This window comes from Mus musculus, chromosome 2 (genome assembly GCF_000001635.26).
Source record: "Mus musculus strain C57BL/6J chromosome 2, GRCm38.p6 C57BL/6J".
Taxonomy (NCBI): Eukaryota; Metazoa; Chordata; class Mammalia; order Rodentia; family Muridae; genus Mus; species Mus musculus.
This window is the reverse complement of record NC_000068.7, coordinates 121,428,002-121,445,415: the sequence shown is the minus strand read 5'-3', so window position 1 is coordinate 121,445,415 and position 17,414 is coordinate 121,428,002. Positions and strand designations below refer to the sequence as shown.

Genomic DNA, 17,414 nt, shown 5'->3' with positions numbered 1-17,414 from the left:
ACTATACAGCCACCCCTTTCCCACTCCCAAGCTCCGCACCCCCCCCTGCTTTCTTTTCCTTATCTTCAGAGGCATTATCACCTTTGAACATGCATTGTATGTTACTGTTAAATTTTCTTTATTCCTCTCATTAATTTTTAGTGTTTCCTTCCCTTCTAGAACTTAAGCTTTTCCTTTTTTTTTTTTTTTTTTTTCCTGGTCTTTGGAAACAGGGTTTCTCCTTATAGCCCTGGCCGTTCTGGAACTCATTTTGTAGACCAGGCTGGCCTCAAACTCAGAAATCTGCCTGCCTCTGCCTCCCGAGTGCTGAGATTGAAGGCGTGCACCACCACGCCCGGCAATTTAAGCTTTTCCAAAGCAAGAATCTGCTATGTGATCTATCCCTGAGCTTCAGTAAGAGCCTAGTATTCTGGAAAATTTTGTTGAATGAGTGAATGCGAGCATGAAAATGTGCCTATTGTGGGGCTGGTAAGATGGCTCAGTGGGTAAGAACACTCACTGCTCTTCCAAAGGTCCTGAGTTCAATTTTTTTTTTTTTTTGAGACAGGGTTTCTCTGTGTAGCCCTGGCTGTCCTGGAACTCACTGTGTAGACCAGGCTGGCCTCGAACTCAGAACTCCGCCTGCCTCTAACTCCCAAGTGCTGAGATTAAAGGCGTGCGCGACCACGCCCGGCTAATAATAAATCTTAAAAAAAAAAAAACTATTGTGAAAGCTGAATATCAGGCAGTCAGTGGTCACCCTACAAATGTTAGGCTCTGATCTCTGACCTCCAAATATCGTCCTCAGTTACCTGCTATTCTATTTGCTCTTGCAGTATTTATTGGCTTAATTGTTTCTAAAATGAGGTTAGGTTATCACTTTGAACTACTGGGCACAAGCCATCCTACTAATACACACCACTGAGGCTTTCCCAGCATCCTGTGCATGCCAGACAAGCATTCTACCCACAAGCTTGATCCCCAGGCCCTAGTCTCTCCTTTAAGTTTAAATTCAGGAAAGTCCTACAAAAGGTCCCAGCTAACATCTATGAAAAGAAAGCCCAGGCCATCATCTTTATGAATTACACCCGCTAAACCAGGTGTGGCAACCCAAGCCTTTAATTCCAGCTTTTGAGAGGCAGAGACAGGCAGATCCTTGAGTTTGAGGCCAGCCTGTTCTACAGAGTGAGCTCCCTGACTCTAAAATGAAGAAGAAAGAGAAGAAAAGAAGAAAAGGAAAGGAAGAAGAAAGAAAAATAGAGGGCTACCACTATTTATAAAGTTAATAAACTGTCCTCCACAGAAATGGAATGGCTCAATAGGTAGGTAAATGTATCTGTGGTTGCTGTTGGCAACTTGTTGCCAAGATTTTAAAGTCAGTAAGCCTGGCCGTGGTGGCGCATGCCTTTAATCCCAGCACTCGGGAGGCAGAGGCAGGCGGATTTCTGAGTTCAAGGCCAGCCTGGTCTACAAAGTGAGTTCCAGGACAGCCAGGGCTATACAGAGAAACCCTGTCTCGAAAAACAACAACAACAAACAAACAAACAAAAATCAGCATTACTGCGAATATTTCCCTGCATATAGGAGTGTATTGTTCTTATACACATATTGTACATGTTCTGAGTGCATTGTTCAATGGGTTTAGACAAATTATTTGTTTTGAGATGAACAGCATTAAAATCACTTGGAATTACACACACACACACACACACACACACACACACACACACACACTAATATAAAATATATATCCCAGTTATTCGATCCCAGTTAGGAAAAAAGGAGATAAGAGAGTCTGAGAGACATAACCAAACACAAATAAATAAAGACAGGAAACACTGGCCTGAGATTTGTCGGGGGTGGGGTGGGGTGGGGTGGGGGTGGGGGTCTCAAAACCATAGGATCTGTAGCCCTGCTGGGAAACTTGCAGGCACCTTTTAGTCAAGAGTAGAGGCTAACACATGTAATCCTAGCATTTGGGAAATATAGGCAGGAGAATTGCTAGTGAGTTCAGCAAGAGTGATCTACATAGTGAATGAAACCCTGTCTAAAAGAAAAAACAAAAGACTCAAAGAGGAGGGGAGAGTGCCTTTAAAGGAGCCAGCTGTGGTTTCGCCACTTTCTCTTATGTTTATTAGGCTACATAGTAACACCTGGGAGTGAGTTACGGCTTTCTGCTCTCTGATTTATTATTTTATTTATTTATTTATTGCCACAACTACGCCCGCCCCACACCCCCATCCACCGATAGGCTTGGCTCCAGTCCCAGATAGCCAGACTTCCAAATCTGCGAGGCACCCACCCACCTGGCCTTACAGCCTCATCAAGTCCCTTTTAGAAACCAAATTGGGATCCGCCTCAGCAGACGCAGCAACTCGGGCGGAAAAAGAAAAAGGATTGCACTGGTCCCTCTTGGGGTCTGCCATCCTCTGGTCCCTTAGGTACTTCGGGGCCTCGGAGGCATAAATGACTCAATCCGACTATCAACCAGTCTCGATTCCCTCCCCTGTGAGACTGAAACCCTCAAGTGGTTTCAGGTTCAGCTTTTACTTAAAGACAACGATTTTGAATCCAGAATGGGGAAACTGGGAAAACTGAGGCAGAACAAGACATCCTGGGTGACAGGTCAGACCCTCGAAGCAGATCCTTTCTCATTAGACCTGGAATGCTCCTCATAGTGTCCAATACTGCCCAAGCCAAATCAAGAAGAAACCGCTTGGGTTCTGGCCAGCAGCTGAGGTGAGTGAGGTACCGCCCACAAGGCCAGGGAAACTTTGGGGCGGTGCCGGGGGTGGGGTCATGGTGGAGGGCGGGACAGACCCGGAGGGCGGGAGTGCCAGCCTAGGCTTGCACAGCAGAGGTGGCCCTCACCTGTGGTCCCGGTTCTGCATGTGCGCGACTTTGGCACCATGGAGGGGACCCAGGAAGCTCTGAGTGGGAAAATGCGGCTCCTCTTCACCCCCGCTGCTCGGACCAGCCTCCTGATGCTAAGGCTCAACGAGGCGGCGCTGCGGGCATTGCAAGAGTGTCAGCAGCAACAGGTGAGACTGGCCCCCGGCCCCTTCTTCCCTTCCCGGCCAACCAGACCTTGGCCTCCCAAGGCTATGCTGGAGAAGGGACTTGGGGTTGTGCGGGTTTTCAGATTCCAGTCCCCCCGCCTCCAAGTGAAGCCGGCCAGGCAGGTGTCCCCAGCCTCCTCGATCCTGGGGACTTTGCTTCCTTTGTGTTCAGCTGGTGTTTGGGCTCTTCCTGCAGGTACGGCCAGTGATCGCTTTCCAAGGCCACCGAGGGGTAAGTGCTGGCCGGATGTGCGAGGGAGGTTGGGGGTGAGAGAGCGTAAGCGTGGGCTCCAGGAAGGTGAGCTCTGGGCCGGAGCTTGCCAGAGGTCACAGTCTGAGCAAGTTATGAGAACTAAACCCTATGAAGATGTGGGGCTGTGGTCCCAGGAGACTGTGCAGTCTCAGCCTCTTGGGGGAACTCTGAACCAGCTGCACCTGGTGTGCTAACGAGCCCCTTGGGGATTTGTCTTCAGTCTTAGAATTGTTTGGGGAGGAGTGGCATGGACAGGAGGAAGAGGGGCCGGCTTAACTGGGTTTACCATTCCCTACCCCAGTACCTAAGGTTTCCAGGCCCGGGATGGTCCTGCCTTTTCTCCTTCATAGTATCCCAGTGTGGCCAAGAGGGCACTAATGGTGGCTTGGACCTTGTGTACCAACGCTTAGGCAGGTAAGGACAAGGTAAGAGAAGTTTGCAGGAAATGGGAAGAAGTGTTCAGAAGATCTCCAACTCATTTTTCTATTGTCTTTCCCACTCTTCTTTCAAGATCTGGGCCGAACTGTCTCCACTGCCTGGGCTCCCTTAGAGAGCGACTCACTATTTGGGCAGCCATGGATACTATCCCAGCTCCACTGTTAGCTCAGGAACACCTGACTGAAGGTACCAGAGAGTCTGAGAGCTGGCAGGACACTGGAGACGAACCTGAAGGCCATCCCCAGCTGGCACCAGATGAGGTGAGACTAGAAACAGCAGGTAGTCATCATAAGGTGGGACACCCAGGTCCAGGGAGCCAAGTTTTCCTATAACTTCCCCTGACAGGTGTCTGACCCACTGGCAAGCCACCATGAACAGTCACTCCCAGGATCCTCCAGTGAGCCCATGGCACAATGGGAAATGAGGTACTGAGACAGGCTGGGTCTCCTCTCTACCCTTACATTTCTTTAATAAGCTCTCACCTTGGCCTCTCCCATTCCTTCCAAAAATCCTAGGAACCACACTTATCTTCCAAGCAGAGAGCCTGATCAGTCCCTGCTTTCCCCTGCTAGCCAGAAACGCCTGGACAAGGTAAGCAAGGACTTTAGTCTCTTTTTGGAGTCGGTTCTCACTGTGTAATCCTGGCATGCCTGGGAGCTCCTTATGTAGCACTGACTGGCCTCAAACTCCTTTCACCTGTCCCTGCTTTCTGAGTGCTGAGATGTCCAGAGAGGCAAGAGCTGTTCAAAGAGTAGTTTAAAAGGCAGGGTGAATCTTGGGTTGACACAGTACTGATACAGCATAAAATCTGGCCCATGCTTATAATCTGAAGGTCTCCAGAGATAGGAGGATAGGGCTATGCTCTGCTGCACAGCATGAGTATGAGGCCAGCCTGCCTGGACTACCTACCTAAGGACTGGTCTCAAACAAAACAAAACAAACAAAAAGGCTGGAGAGATGACTTATCAAGTGAGTGCAAGCATAAGGTTTGAACTTAGTCTGAATCCCAGCACCTATGTACCTAGGACCCAGCCAGCCTAGGAAAACCAGCTTTCAGTTTAGTGAGAGACCTTAAAAGAGTAAGGCAGAGAACAATGGAGGATACCCCGTGTCTTCCACATGTGTGCATACCAGCACATACAAAAGAATACTCTTTAAAAATTAGGCTAAGTCTTAAACCTAGGAGCTGATGGGATAGCAGTTTTTGACCAAAGAACCTTCTAGCTTGTTGTTTGTTATACATATTTTTTCCCCCAACAGAAACGTTCAGCACCTATAACCACTGAAGAACCAGAGGAAAAGAGGCTCAGAGCTCTGCCTCTAGCCTCAAGTCCACTACAAGGGCTAGCAAATCAGGACTCACAAGAGGGAGAAGACTGGGGCCAAGATGAAGATGAAGAGGGAGATGAAGATGGAGATTCCAGGCTTGAGCAGAGCCTCTCAGCTCCATCAGGTGAACTGATGAGAGGAGGGTAAATACTCATGGAAAAAGGACCAAGAATTACTTGTTTTCTTGCTTCCTTCCTAGCCTCTGAATCCCCAAGCCCTGAGGAGGTACCAGATTATCTCCTGTGAGTTTCCCCACACTTTCAATTTCATAGTCTGTACTTGTAAGCAGCCAAGTGCTTTTAGGGACAATGAAATTGAAGGTGTCACACCCCTGGCAGGCAATACAGAGCCATCCACAGCACAGAGCAGCAACAGGCCTATGAGCAGGACTTTGAGACCGACTATGCTGAGTACCGCATTCTGCATGCTCGAGTTGGGGCTGCAAGCCAGAGGTTCACAGAGCTGGGGGCAGAGATCAAGAGACTTCAGCGAGGAACTCCAGAACACAAGGTAAAGGCAGGATTGGCCATCATCATCCTGCTAATTACCCCTAAACATGTAATGTGACTAAGCAAAGGAACAAGCAAACCTGTTGTAACATTTGGTAGAATGAAAACAGAAGTCACTCCCATTCCTTACTCTGTCCTCTTTGCCCTTCCCTTCAGTTTTGTGTTACTGTGTTTCAGGTGCTGGAAGACAAGATAGTCCAGGAGTATAAAAAGTTCAGAAAGGTAAGACAGGCTGTGAGCACAGTAGTATTAAGGTAGAAGCCGCTTTACTTTTTGACAAGGGTGCTTTTTCTCTGCAGCGGTATCCAAGTTACAGGGAGGAGAAGCATCGCTGTGAGTACCTGCATCAGAAACTGTCCCACATTAAAGGTCTCATCCTGGAATTTGAGGAGAAGAACAGGGGCAGCTGAGACTGTCCAGAGGGCTCGGATCTTCCCCGGTGATGAACACAACAGCTGCTTTTCTGATTTTGTCCCTTACATCCACAGTGACCAAGTAGAGAGCCATCCTAGGTTCTTGCAGTTTGATTTTTGATGTTGCCATAATTTTTTTTAGGGTGTGGGCATGGTATCATCTCCTCAGCTGTGCCAGGAGACTAGGAAAGTAGGAGGTGCTTGGCTTCTTCAACTTTACTTTAGCTAAGTCATTTCTAGATCCTGAAAAGTGACATTTCCAGGTTAACCTTGAGAATATTAGACAAATAAGCAACTTGAGGGGAGTTGCCTTGCAGGGATAAAATGAGAACTTCTGATGACAGAACTCATTGAACTTATAGTGTACCTTTATGTAACATGGCTGAAAAATTAAAACTGATTGCTTCTGTCTTTTGTGCGATCATTAGCCTTTATCATCCAAGGCTGTGCTGTCTACCTGAACTACCTTTGAGACTCTCTGGAAGACTAGATCCCCCTGTTCCAGACAAGTGTTATGAACTAGAGTCATCTTTGCTAGGCTCATGCACTACCACTAAGCAAAACTACCTTCCCCCCACTCACAACATGTTTCTAAAGTATTATGATCCAGATCTCTATTTTGTTATCAGGCTTTACCAAAAAAAAACAATGGATTATAGTCAGATGTTTCACTTTGTGTGTTTAGGGTCACCTAGATAGATCTGGAATTACCCAGGGTTGAAAGCTACAATTATGGACAAGATTCTGATTTAGCTATAAAAGGAGGGCAATACTTTAATCCATTCAAAAGAAAACATCTCTGTGGGTTCTTGTTCTTGCCAGCGATTGATACTGTTTCCCTGTTCACTGGAGGGAAGTAAATGGCTACACCCAATGATTTGGGGAGAGCTGCACCCAGCAGTTTCAATAATTCCTAAAATTGGATGGAACCCCAAACTGCTGTCACTCACACAGGGCATTTCTGGGCAGAGAACCATCCTCAGGAGGCATGCACATGCAGAAAGCTTGGCTGTGTGGCAAGAGTAAGCATTCACCTTTAGGACATGAATGAGGCTAGAAACAACTGTCATCTCAGTATCTCAGGGCCAGGGAGGGAGACCATCACAAGTTCAAGGACAGCTTGAGCTACAGAAAGAAACTAATAAATTATACAATTTGGAGATGGTAACTGGACCTATTCAGTCTCAAGTTACAGGAATCAGCATAGCTGGTTTTCTTTGTTTTTGAAAGATCAAACCTGTTTAAGATGCTAGCCTCAAAACCTGCTATGTAGCCATGGAAGATCTTGAACTTGAGATCTCTTGCCTGCACCTCCCAAGTGTTGCGATTATAGGAGATAACATATCTGGTTTAGCTACAGCATTGAACAGCATAGCTCAAACACTTCTATCTATTACTGTATTACAGTTTAGAGACCCTGATTCTCCATCCCATGAGGGGAAAAAAACGACAGTATAAAGGGGGCACATTTATTGTCACTGTTCCAAATGTACAAAAAAAATTAGAAAATAACCCCCCAACTCAATTCCCCCCACCCCCACAACATTCTTCCCAACACAAATAATTTTCTCCCAAAACCACAAACATAAACTGGTCCTTGTATTTTCAAACAGTGCAGCTAAGAAACAGTTTAGAGAAAATTTAACAGGATTCAGAGTATATCCATTCTGTCCTCTCTGGTTTTGCCTTCTCTGGTGTAAGAGTCCTTTTATAAAGTGGTGCATTTGGCTGTTGCTTTAGAGGTCCTCTTGTGCCTTCTTCTTCTTCTTAGGTTTTTCTTCTTGAATTATAGGGGGGTTTGTAGCTTCTCGTTGTAGATAGCTAATAAAATCATTTAATTCACGGCCACCCTGAAAAAAGAAAAGTTATTTTAACTTTCTGTAGAATACCAGTTAAGGGCCAATAAGATGGCTCAGTAGAATTTGATCCTGAGATCCCAAATAGTAGGAGAAAACTGACTCCTCAAAGCTGTCACCTGACTTTCACACACATATCCACTGTAATAAATGAAGTAGTCTTAAGCTCTTCCACAGGACCCAGGTCTAATCCCTACAATGTACATGGTGGCTCACAACTGTCTGTAACTCTAGGTCCAGGGAATCTGAACCCTCACAGACAAAACACCAATGCATATAAAAAACATGAACAAGTAAGGAGGAGGGCTGGGTGTGGTGGCGCACGCCTTTAATCCCAGCACTCGGGAGGCAGAGGCAGGTGGATTTCTGAGTTCGAGGCCAGACTGGTCTACAAAGTGAGTTCCAGGACAGCCAGGGATACACAGAGAAACCCTGTCTCAAAAAACCAAACCAAACCAAACCAAAACAAAACAAAAATAAAAAAAAGAAAGGAGGAGGGATAGCCGGGTGTGGTGGCGCATGCCTTTAATCCCAGCACTTGGGAGGCAGAGGCAGGCGGATTTCTGAGTTCCAGGCCAGCCTGGTTGGTCTACAGAGTGAATTTCAGGATGGCCAGGCTACTCAGAGAAACCCTGTCTTGAAAAACCAAAACCAAAACCAAAAAAAGAAAAAGAAAAAAAAAAGGGCTGGTGAGATGGCTCAGCAGGTAAGAGCACTAACTACTCTTCTGAATGTCCTGAGTTCAAATCCCAGCAACCACAAGGTAGAGATCTGATGCCCTCTTCTGGTGTGTCTGAAGTCAGCTACAGTGTACTTATGTATAATAATAAATCTTTTTTTTTTTTTAAAGATTTATTTATTTATTATATGTAAGTACACTGTAGCTGTCTTCAGACACTCCAGAAGAGGGAGTCAGATCTTGTTACAGATGGTTGTGAGCCACCATGTGGTTGCTGGGATTTGAACTTCAGACCTTCGGAGAGCAGTCAGGTGCTCTTACCCACTGAGCCATCTCACCAGCCCAATAATAAATCTTAAAAAAAAAAAAAAAAAAAAAAAAGGAGGGAGAAGGAAGGAGGAAAAGACCCCCACTCCCCCAGCATCAATATGATGTGTGCATACATGTATCTGTGTGTACTTTGGGGACACAGGACAACACACTTACTTCATACTTCTTTGGAGTTAGCTTCTTGTTGGCTGGTGAGAAGTAGATGGTAGGAAAACTAGAAAAAAGGAAAAGAGCCCACAGTTGGATCTTCAAGCATTACTAACATATACTGCCTAATAGTGTTATAGAATCATTTTTTTTCTTTCTGGTTTCTAATATGATCAGATGTTACTTTCCTTGAGTATCTACATTATGCTCAAATTATGAGAAATTTGAGTAATTTTGGGATCACTCATTACAGAAATCTAAGTAATTCATTCTCAAACTATGCTCAATAAGGAAATAGTTTCTTGGAGGCTACTCAAGTGGCTGAGGCTAAGTTAGTCTGAATCCAAAAGTTTGAGGCCAGCCTAAGCAACAAAATAGACTCCATCTCAACCCCCCTTGCCCCCGCCCCTCTAATCAACTTACCCCTTGACTTCATATGGAGAAGGCACATCATTGGCTGTGGCATCCATCTTGGCTATGACAATATTTGGATCTTTGCTGAGCTATTAATAAAAAAAAGTCAACAACAACTTATTATCATCGCATGAAACTCTACCACAAATAAACATGCCTGAGAACATGCTCTGACTACTACACTTGGAAACAGAAGCTGGACTGTCACAAGTTCTAGGCTAGCCAAAGTATTTACTACCGACCTAGATCTAGTGGCCCATGCCTTTATCCTAACTCTTCAGAAGCAAAATCAGACAGATTTCAGAGTTAGAAACCAACCTGGTAAAGCTTTCACTAACAGGTACTTGCTGACTTAGGACTTTACCTGTGTAAGTTTTATTTAAGGGTTTTGCCTAAATGAGAAGAGCATAGACTTAGTTCCTAACCTCCTAGCTTCTCTCTTCTATACTGACTCCTATATAAGACTATATATAAGGCCAGGGTCAGTCCTCCACGTGGGAGACTGAGTATATACTCAGGCTGCTCTTGACTATACACTAAGACACCATCTCAAAACAAAATACAAAGACTACACATAGCCACCTTTAAAATTACCTGGCTTGAGCCGGGTGTGGTGGCGCACGCCTTTGATCCCAGCACTGGGGAGGCAGAGGCAGGTGGATCTCTGAGTTCGAGGCCAGCCTGGTCTACAGAGTGAGTTCCAGGACAGCCAGGGCTATACAGAGAAACTCTGTCTCGAAAAACAAAAAACAAAACAAAACAAAACAAAAAAACAAAAACAAAAAACTGGCTTGGATTATAAGTGCAAAACTCCCAAGCATTTTAAAATGATGGCTTATGAATTCATAAGCCATCACCAAAATTCAGAAGATCCCAGATATTTGTAACCATGAAGTAGAATGAGCCTGGTATGTGTTTAGCTGGTCTCTGTGAACATCTCTGTATGCTATAGACACTAGGGGGCAGTCAAGACCAAGTGTGTAAACAATAGTTGGGGAAAAAAATAACAGTATAGTAACTAATGAAGTCTACCCTTAATATGTATATAAACTTCCAGCTCAAACTCATATTCAGAAGAGGATTTAGACTTACTTTTTCTCCCAGCTCTTTATACTTGGGTTCCAGATTCTTACAGTGGCCACACCAAGGGGCGTAAAATTCAATCAGCACGTCCTTATCTTCTTCATTCACTATGTCATCAAAATTCTCTGCTACCACAACCTAGAAAACACAGGAGACTCACTAGTCACAAGGAAGCTGGAAAATAAACCCACAAGCTCTAACTGTTCTGGACTGAAATCACCTCAACTTGTATCACAACATTCCTCAACACGTTGTTATTTCCCTTGATCCAACTTACCCTCACAGCTATTCCTGTCAAACTATGTTCAGCAGTCAGAGGAGATAAAAAACCAAATGCTACCCAGTGCTTTCCTTTCTTCTTTAAAAATTACTTGTGTGTAAGCTGGGCGTGGTGGCGCACGCCTTTAATCCCAGTACCCAGGAGGTAGAGGCAGGCAGATTTCTGAGTTCGAGGCCAGCCTGGTCTACAAAGTGAGTTCCAGGACAGCCAGGGCTATATGGAGAAACCCTGTCTCGAAACACCCCCCCCCCCAATTACTTGTGTGTGTATATATGCATAAATGTGGAGGCTTTATAGTTTATTCTCTCCTTCCATTGTTACACGGGATCAAGATGATCTAATGGGTCTTTAGGTTTTTGCAACAAGTGCTTTCCCCACTGAGCCACCTACTGGACCTGTCTGTAAGGGCTTGCTTTGCTGGGGATGTAGCTCAGTGAGGTTTAATATAGGTTTGAGTTCCAGCATTAGAGACAAACAAAAGTCAATATGGTTTTTGTATCGGTGTATCAGTTAGGATTTAGGTAGAGATACAGGTAGTGAGATGTCAACACACCTTGACAGGCCCTTCGTTGGACTCTGGGATGGGTTCAGACTTCAGGTATCTCTTCAAGTTGCCATCAAAGTATTCTTGCAGGAACTGTTCAAGAGCCTTGCCATCTCGCCTGCAAAGGAAAGACAGAATCTGACTGGAACTCTCGATCCTTTTCTCCTGTTCCACCATCCAAGTGCATGCTGGGATTATAAGAGCATATCACTAGGCCCAGCCTCTACCCACTGTTTCTAATAAAGTAATTAAGAATTCCAAGCTGCAACCCCTCTGTTAGTCTGCAAAAGTCAGTCATTAATCTTTCAAAGTACCTAAACTGAGAAAAATGATAATCACAGGTCTTGCCTGGAAGGCTCTCTCTCCCCACCCAATGGCTGAGCCAGCACTGAGCAGCACTTACGAGAACTCCTCCTGCATGACAAACTTCTCTCCTTTAGCAGTTCTGATAGCCACAACAGGAACCTCTCCAGTAGTGCTTTCTAAGCCAAAATCTGACAGTTCATGGCTAAAGGTTTTACGGCTAGCTACAGCAAAGTTGAGTTTGTGTCCAGCATCAAGGAATTTCTTTGCCACCATCATGACCCTGTGAGAAATAAATACGAAGAATATTTGTATCATAACAGTGTGACAAAGCCCCCTTCCCCTGCCTTTTTTAAAATTAAGAGACCCAATCTCTCCATGTAGTCCTAACTGTCTTGGAGCTCACTGTGTAGACCAGGCTGGCATTAAACTTACATAGTGCTAAGATTAAAGGCCTGTATCACCAGGCTAGGCTAAGTCTTTGAACTCAAGAAGCAGGAAGCTAGAAAGCAAAGAGTTCTTCAATCTACTCAGCCTTCTGGAATTGGCCTGCATTTATAACATCAGGTACCAATTACGTCTCAATTGAGTGGCTTAGTGAGCTTCATTCTGAAGTGTGGTGGAACCTAATCCATTTGATAGGAATTTTCCTCTACTACTTAACTGTAACGTTCCTTACAAGCATAAAAACTAACCTGAAAAGAACATTTATTAGTAAGGGTAAAACGCACCCAGAGAACTGGTAAGCAAGTGGGTACAACGGTTTAAGCGCTTACACGGTTTACACCTTTCATTAGAGTCTGCAGTACAAGGAAGAGCACAAAATTCACGCCCAGAAGATTCTGTGAATAGTGTATGTTACTTGTTCTTAGACTTTAAATGCAGTTTCTGGAGCTATGTGTTCCCTTCTACCCTCCACCCCCAACTTCTTTTAAAGACAGACTCTTATGCAGTCCAGATTAGCCACAAATTCAGTATGCAGCATGGATAACTTCTGGTTGTCCTTCCTTACCTCTCAATGCTTGGGTCACAGCCCCGTGCCAGCACACCCAGTTTTTGTTTTAAATGTGGTACCATGGCTGGTGAGATGACTCAGCCTGACAACCCAGAGTCTGACTCCAAGGACTCACAAGGTAGAAGAACTAACAACAGGCAATTTGTCTTTTGGTCTATACATGGGTACATGGGCCGTGTATGCATGTACACACTTGGTGCTTGGGAAACAAACCCAGGGCTTTTGTGCATACAGATAACCACTGTACCAACCACAAGCCACATCACCTTTCCATTTCCATTCAATCCTATACCCCAGGGTTACAAGATAAGATAGTTACAACTGTTAATAACAGGTAAACGTGTCTGCACAAAAGAAAACACAGGTTGTTGTTTTTTTTAATTACCTGTTTCTCCAGTAGTTAGAACCTTTAGCATTCTTTTCATAGTCCACATCATAGTAAGCGGTGAGTAAGTCCTTGCCTTGTATCAAATCTTTATTATCTTCCGTCATATGAGGACAGAGACCAAAACTGAAATAGAGTCATCCATTAGCTTTGTTATTTTCTAGCTGTATTCTGGAATTATTAATGTGATAACATCTATAAGAGGAAGTCATTATCAACACAATGCAAGTACTGCAACATACAGGACCACTGTAAGAGGTAATGGGTCCACACATTATAGCTTTATTTTTATTTTAAAGATTTATTTATTATTATAAATAAGTACACTGTAGTTGTCTTCAGATGCACCAGAAGAGGGCGTCAGATATCATTACAGGTGGATGGGTGGATGTGAGCCACCATGTGGCTGCTGGGACCTTCAGAAGAGCAGTCATCACTCTTATCCACTGAGCCATCTCTCCAGCCCACATTATAGCTTTATAAGATGTAATGGGTCCACACATTATAGGTTTAATATTATGTTGTAAAATCATAACCTCTTGTATGGGTTTTATTTAATCCAAAACATAGATTGATGAGTAGCTGAAGTAAACAATCAAAAGGAAAGAAATCCCAGACCAGGGATACTCACATGCTATCCTGAATAAATTTCTTGATCTTGCCACTGGTCATTTTCTTTTCAGTATATGCCACAGTTTTGTCTTCAAACTTGTTAGCAAGATGTAATGGACGGAATATAGTGATCCCCCTTAAAATAGAAGAAAAACCAAAAAGTGCTTTAGCAACAAGTAGCAGAATTGTCTCTCATATTTCTCTTAAAGCACGGGAGGAGCCAGACATCTTTAACCTCAGCAGTCAGAGAACAGAGGCGAAGTGGACCTCTATGAAGTCGGGGCCAGCCTGATCTACAAATCAGCCAGAGAGAGCAACATAGGAGACCCTGTATCAAAAAACACAAACTCAAGACAAGACAGGCATTGTTACACACCTGTTATTTCTGCACTTGGGAGGTAGAGGCAGCAAGATCACTATAAAGAGATTTAGTTTAAAACATTCTGATGTAGTTCAGAGTGCTTGCCTACCTTAGGTTCAATTCCTGGTACCAAAACAGAGATAATATAAAAAGTTCAAACTATCTTTTTTAATAAACAAATAAATGTATGACTAGAGAGATGGCTCACTAGTTAATAGTTCTGGATTCCAGGAGGCTAATAACAATCTAATGCCAGTTTCAGGGAACTCTGACTTCTGAGGGCTCTGCACGCATTTAAAAAAAAACAACCCAGCAGTCTCTGTATGCTACCTGTATGCCTGACCCATACAGAGGTTAGACAAGGGCATCATATATTATCACCTATAACCAGGGTAAAATGGAACTGGTTTCATCCTGTTTTTTAAGATCTGGAAGTTAGACCCAGGTGGTCTTAGACACTTGTAATTGCAATATTTGGGAGGCAAGATCAGCAGAGGCTGAAAGCTAAATTCTAGGGTGGCTATACAGCTGCTGCTAGGCGTGGTGGCAGCACTCTGCAGGCAGAAGCAGTGCAGCTCTGTAGAGATCTCAGGGGAGGCCTGGTCTACAAAGGGAGTCTAAAATAGCCAGGACTCTGTTACAGTGAGAAATTCTGTCTCGAAAAACAAAACAAAAACAATAAAAAACAAAATTAAAGATAAACAAAAATTAGAAATATGGAGGCTGGAGACTTGGCTTGGTGGCTAAGAGCATTTGTTATTGGCAAAGGATCCAGGTTCAATTTCCAGCACCCATAGAGAATCTCACCACTTCCCTGAACACTAGGCATACATGTGGCACACAGAGACACATACAGGTAAACACAAACACACACACATACACACTAATAGTAATAATACTAAAAAGCCTTAAAAAAAAAAAAAGAAATTCATTATCTACTCTTAACTCCCTTTTAAACAAAACAAAACTAACATTAGAAGCATGGGCTCTTTAATTTCAACATAAGATTTATTAAATCCTTAATACCCAGTGATTACACTCAAAGTTAAGGTGGTAAACCAGCTTAGTGTTGGAGAGAAAGTTGTGTTGCCAAACGTTCCTTGCACCACAGTTGATAGTAAATGCTTTTCCTATATTGTTGTTTTGTGGCTCACACCTTTAATCCTAGCACTCAGGAGGCAGAGGCAGGCAGACCTCTGACTTCGAGACCAGTTTGGTTTATAGAGTGAGTTCCAGGACAGCCAGGGCTACACAGAGAAACCCTACTCCCCCACACACAAATTATTAAGTAAATAAATAAAACAAAGCAAGTATATGCCTACATGCTTTTTATATTGGTGCACAGCAACACTTTACTGATGAGCTCTGATCTAGAACAAATCCTCAGTTTAACTGCCATACTCTACCTGCAAGAGCTCTTCTACTAAGAATCACCTCCTTACTGGGCATTGTCCAGAGATAGGACTGCTGAAAGTTCAAGTCCAGCCTGATCTACACAGCAAGATCTTTTCTCAAAATAAGGTCAACCATCTCTGTCTATGAAGCCTTTTCTTGTGACATGCCCCACACAAGCCAGAAAAATGTGCCAGAACCCCTGGGATCATTATCCGTAGTTGTGAGCTGCATGATGTGGGTGCTTGAAACTAAATTCTGGTACAAAAGTGCAAGAGCAGTAACCACTGTGCCATCTCTCCAGCCCCTAGAGCCCTTTCTAAATACTACTCAGCTCACAAAAAAGGTAAAAACACCCTCACTTTATATATTTTTATAGCAAATGCATAACACAGCATTTATCTTTCTATACATATTTGCTTTTGTTAGATGCTTCTATTCGGTCACTTACTCTCCATTATCATCGTACTCCTTCACCAGAGACTCAATGTTGGTGTGTGCAAATCGGTAGTTATCTCTCAAGTTGCTGGCTGCTTTTAGGAATTCAGAGTGCCCATCACTGAATAAATCCCTGAAAAAACCTGCATAGAAAATGTCAAACACAAGGAATAATCAATGCCGTGACTTACATTATTCAAGACTTATTCTTTTAGTTTTCAAAGCCTTCAGTCTATCATGGATAAACAATGTAATTCAGGCTAAGATGAGGCTTTGATAAATGACACAATACTCCCCCTCTACCCTCTAGAGAAAGTTAAGGGAGAGGTCTGGTAGAACCAGAAGTCTTTCCTCTACTTCTCCAAAACAGATCTGGGAAACTGCCTCACACCTTAAATTTCAGGAAATATTTAGGGTATTAAAAGATTTAAACAGCCGGGCGGTGGTGGCGCATGCCTTTGATCCCAGCACTTGGGAGGCAGAGGCAGGCAGATTTCTGAGTTCGAGGTCCGGGCTATATAGAGAAACCCTGTCTCGAGAAATCAAAAAAACAAATAAAAAAAGATTTAAAAAATGCCGGGTGCGGTGGCGCATGCCTTTAATCCCAGTACTTGGGAGGCAGGCGAATTTCTCAGTTCAAGGCCAGCCTGGTCTACAGAGTGAGTTCCAGGACAGCCAGGGCTACACAGAGAAACTATCTCGAAAAACCAAAAAAAATTTAAACAACATGGCAAAGGGGGCTGGAGAGCTGGCTCAGGGTTATTCTGGGTTCAGTTCCCATACTCATAATATGGCAGCTCAAAACTGTCCTAGCTCCAGAAGATGAGACACATATATGTAGGAAAAACATCCATACACATATAAAACAAAATAAAATTTTAAGCCACCTATAACTTTAGTTCCAGAGGATCCTATGCCTTCTTCTTTGGGCTCAGGCATACATGTGGTACATGCACATACATGGAAACAAAACACTCGTACAAGTTAAACAGATGAATAAAAAGGCTCCTTATGGTTAATTATTAAGAAAGAAAATATTTATTTTTGTGTGAGTGAATGACTTGTTTTGGCAAGTACTTAAGAGAGCCAAATGGACATCAGTACCCCTGAAGCTACAGTTACAGGTAGGTGTCTGTCAGGCACCTAAAGCAGTAAATACTTTTAAGCACTACACCATCTTTCAAGCACACAGGGTAACAAAGAATTTGTTAAACCCAGATAAGTCAAATTTAAATGGTAAAATATCTATTACAGAGAATCAGCTTAAAAAAAAAAAAAGATTTATTTATTTTATGCATGAGTACACCACCATTGCTCTCTTCAGACACACCAGAAGAGGGCACCAGACCCCATTACAGATGGTTGTGAGCCAATATGTGGTTTCTGGGAATAGAACTCAGGACCTCTGGAAGAGCAGTCTTAATGGCTGAGCCATCTCTCCAGGCCCAGAGAAACCGCTTTAACGTAGAAGACTATCAAATTCAAACATCAGCTATAGGGTTTATATTTAAGTGTTTGGGTTTTTTTTTTTTTTCTTTTTTTTTTTTTTAGAGAGGGTAAAAGGTCTGCTTTTGCTATGTACTCCTGCCTAAAAC

General features: G+C 43.6%; 2 protein-coding genes across 2 annotated transcripts in view; one reads left to right on the top strand and one right to left on the bottom strand.

Annotated features, from left to right (window-relative positions):
- The first annotated feature begins 2,814 nt into the window (after positions 1-2,814).
- Positions 2,815-6,389, top strand: Ell3 (elongation factor RNA polymerase II-like 3). The gene is made up of 11 exons (NM_145973.2): positions 2,815-3,020; positions 3,235-3,270; positions 3,593-3,705; positions 3,803-3,989; positions 4,075-4,154; positions 4,245-4,320; positions 4,990-5,182; positions 5,258-5,300; positions 5,397-5,568; positions 5,745-5,789; positions 5,867-6,389. The coding sequence occupies exons 1-11, from the start codon at positions 2,889-2,891 to the stop codon at positions 5,975-5,977; spliced, it is 1,188 nt and encodes a 395-aa protein (NP_666085.2). The 5' UTR covers positions 2,815-2,888; the 3' UTR covers positions 5,978-6,389.
- Positions 6,390-6,728: 339 nt separating this feature from the next.
- Pdia3 (protein disulfide isomerase associated 3) overlaps positions 6,729-17,414 on the bottom strand; it is a 24,786-nt gene continuing 14,100 nt past the window's right edge. The window contains exons 5-13 of the mRNA NM_007952.2: positions 15,833-15,962; positions 13,648-13,764; positions 13,017-13,142; positions 11,717-11,899; positions 11,323-11,431; positions 10,499-10,627; positions 9,416-9,495; positions 9,002-9,059; positions 6,729-7,830 (exon numbers count right to left, since the gene is read on the bottom strand). Of these exons, the coding sequence (NP_031978.2) occupies positions 7,717-7,830; positions 9,002-9,059; positions 9,416-9,495; positions 10,499-10,627; positions 11,323-11,431; positions 11,717-11,899; positions 13,017-13,142; positions 13,648-13,764; positions 15,833-15,962 (1,046 nt within the window). The 3' untranslated portion in view covers positions 6,729-7,716. The remainder of the gene's footprint in view (positions 7,831-9,001; positions 9,060-9,415; positions 9,496-10,498; positions 10,628-11,322; positions 11,432-11,716; positions 11,900-13,016; positions 13,143-13,647; positions 13,765-15,832; positions 15,963-17,414) is intronic.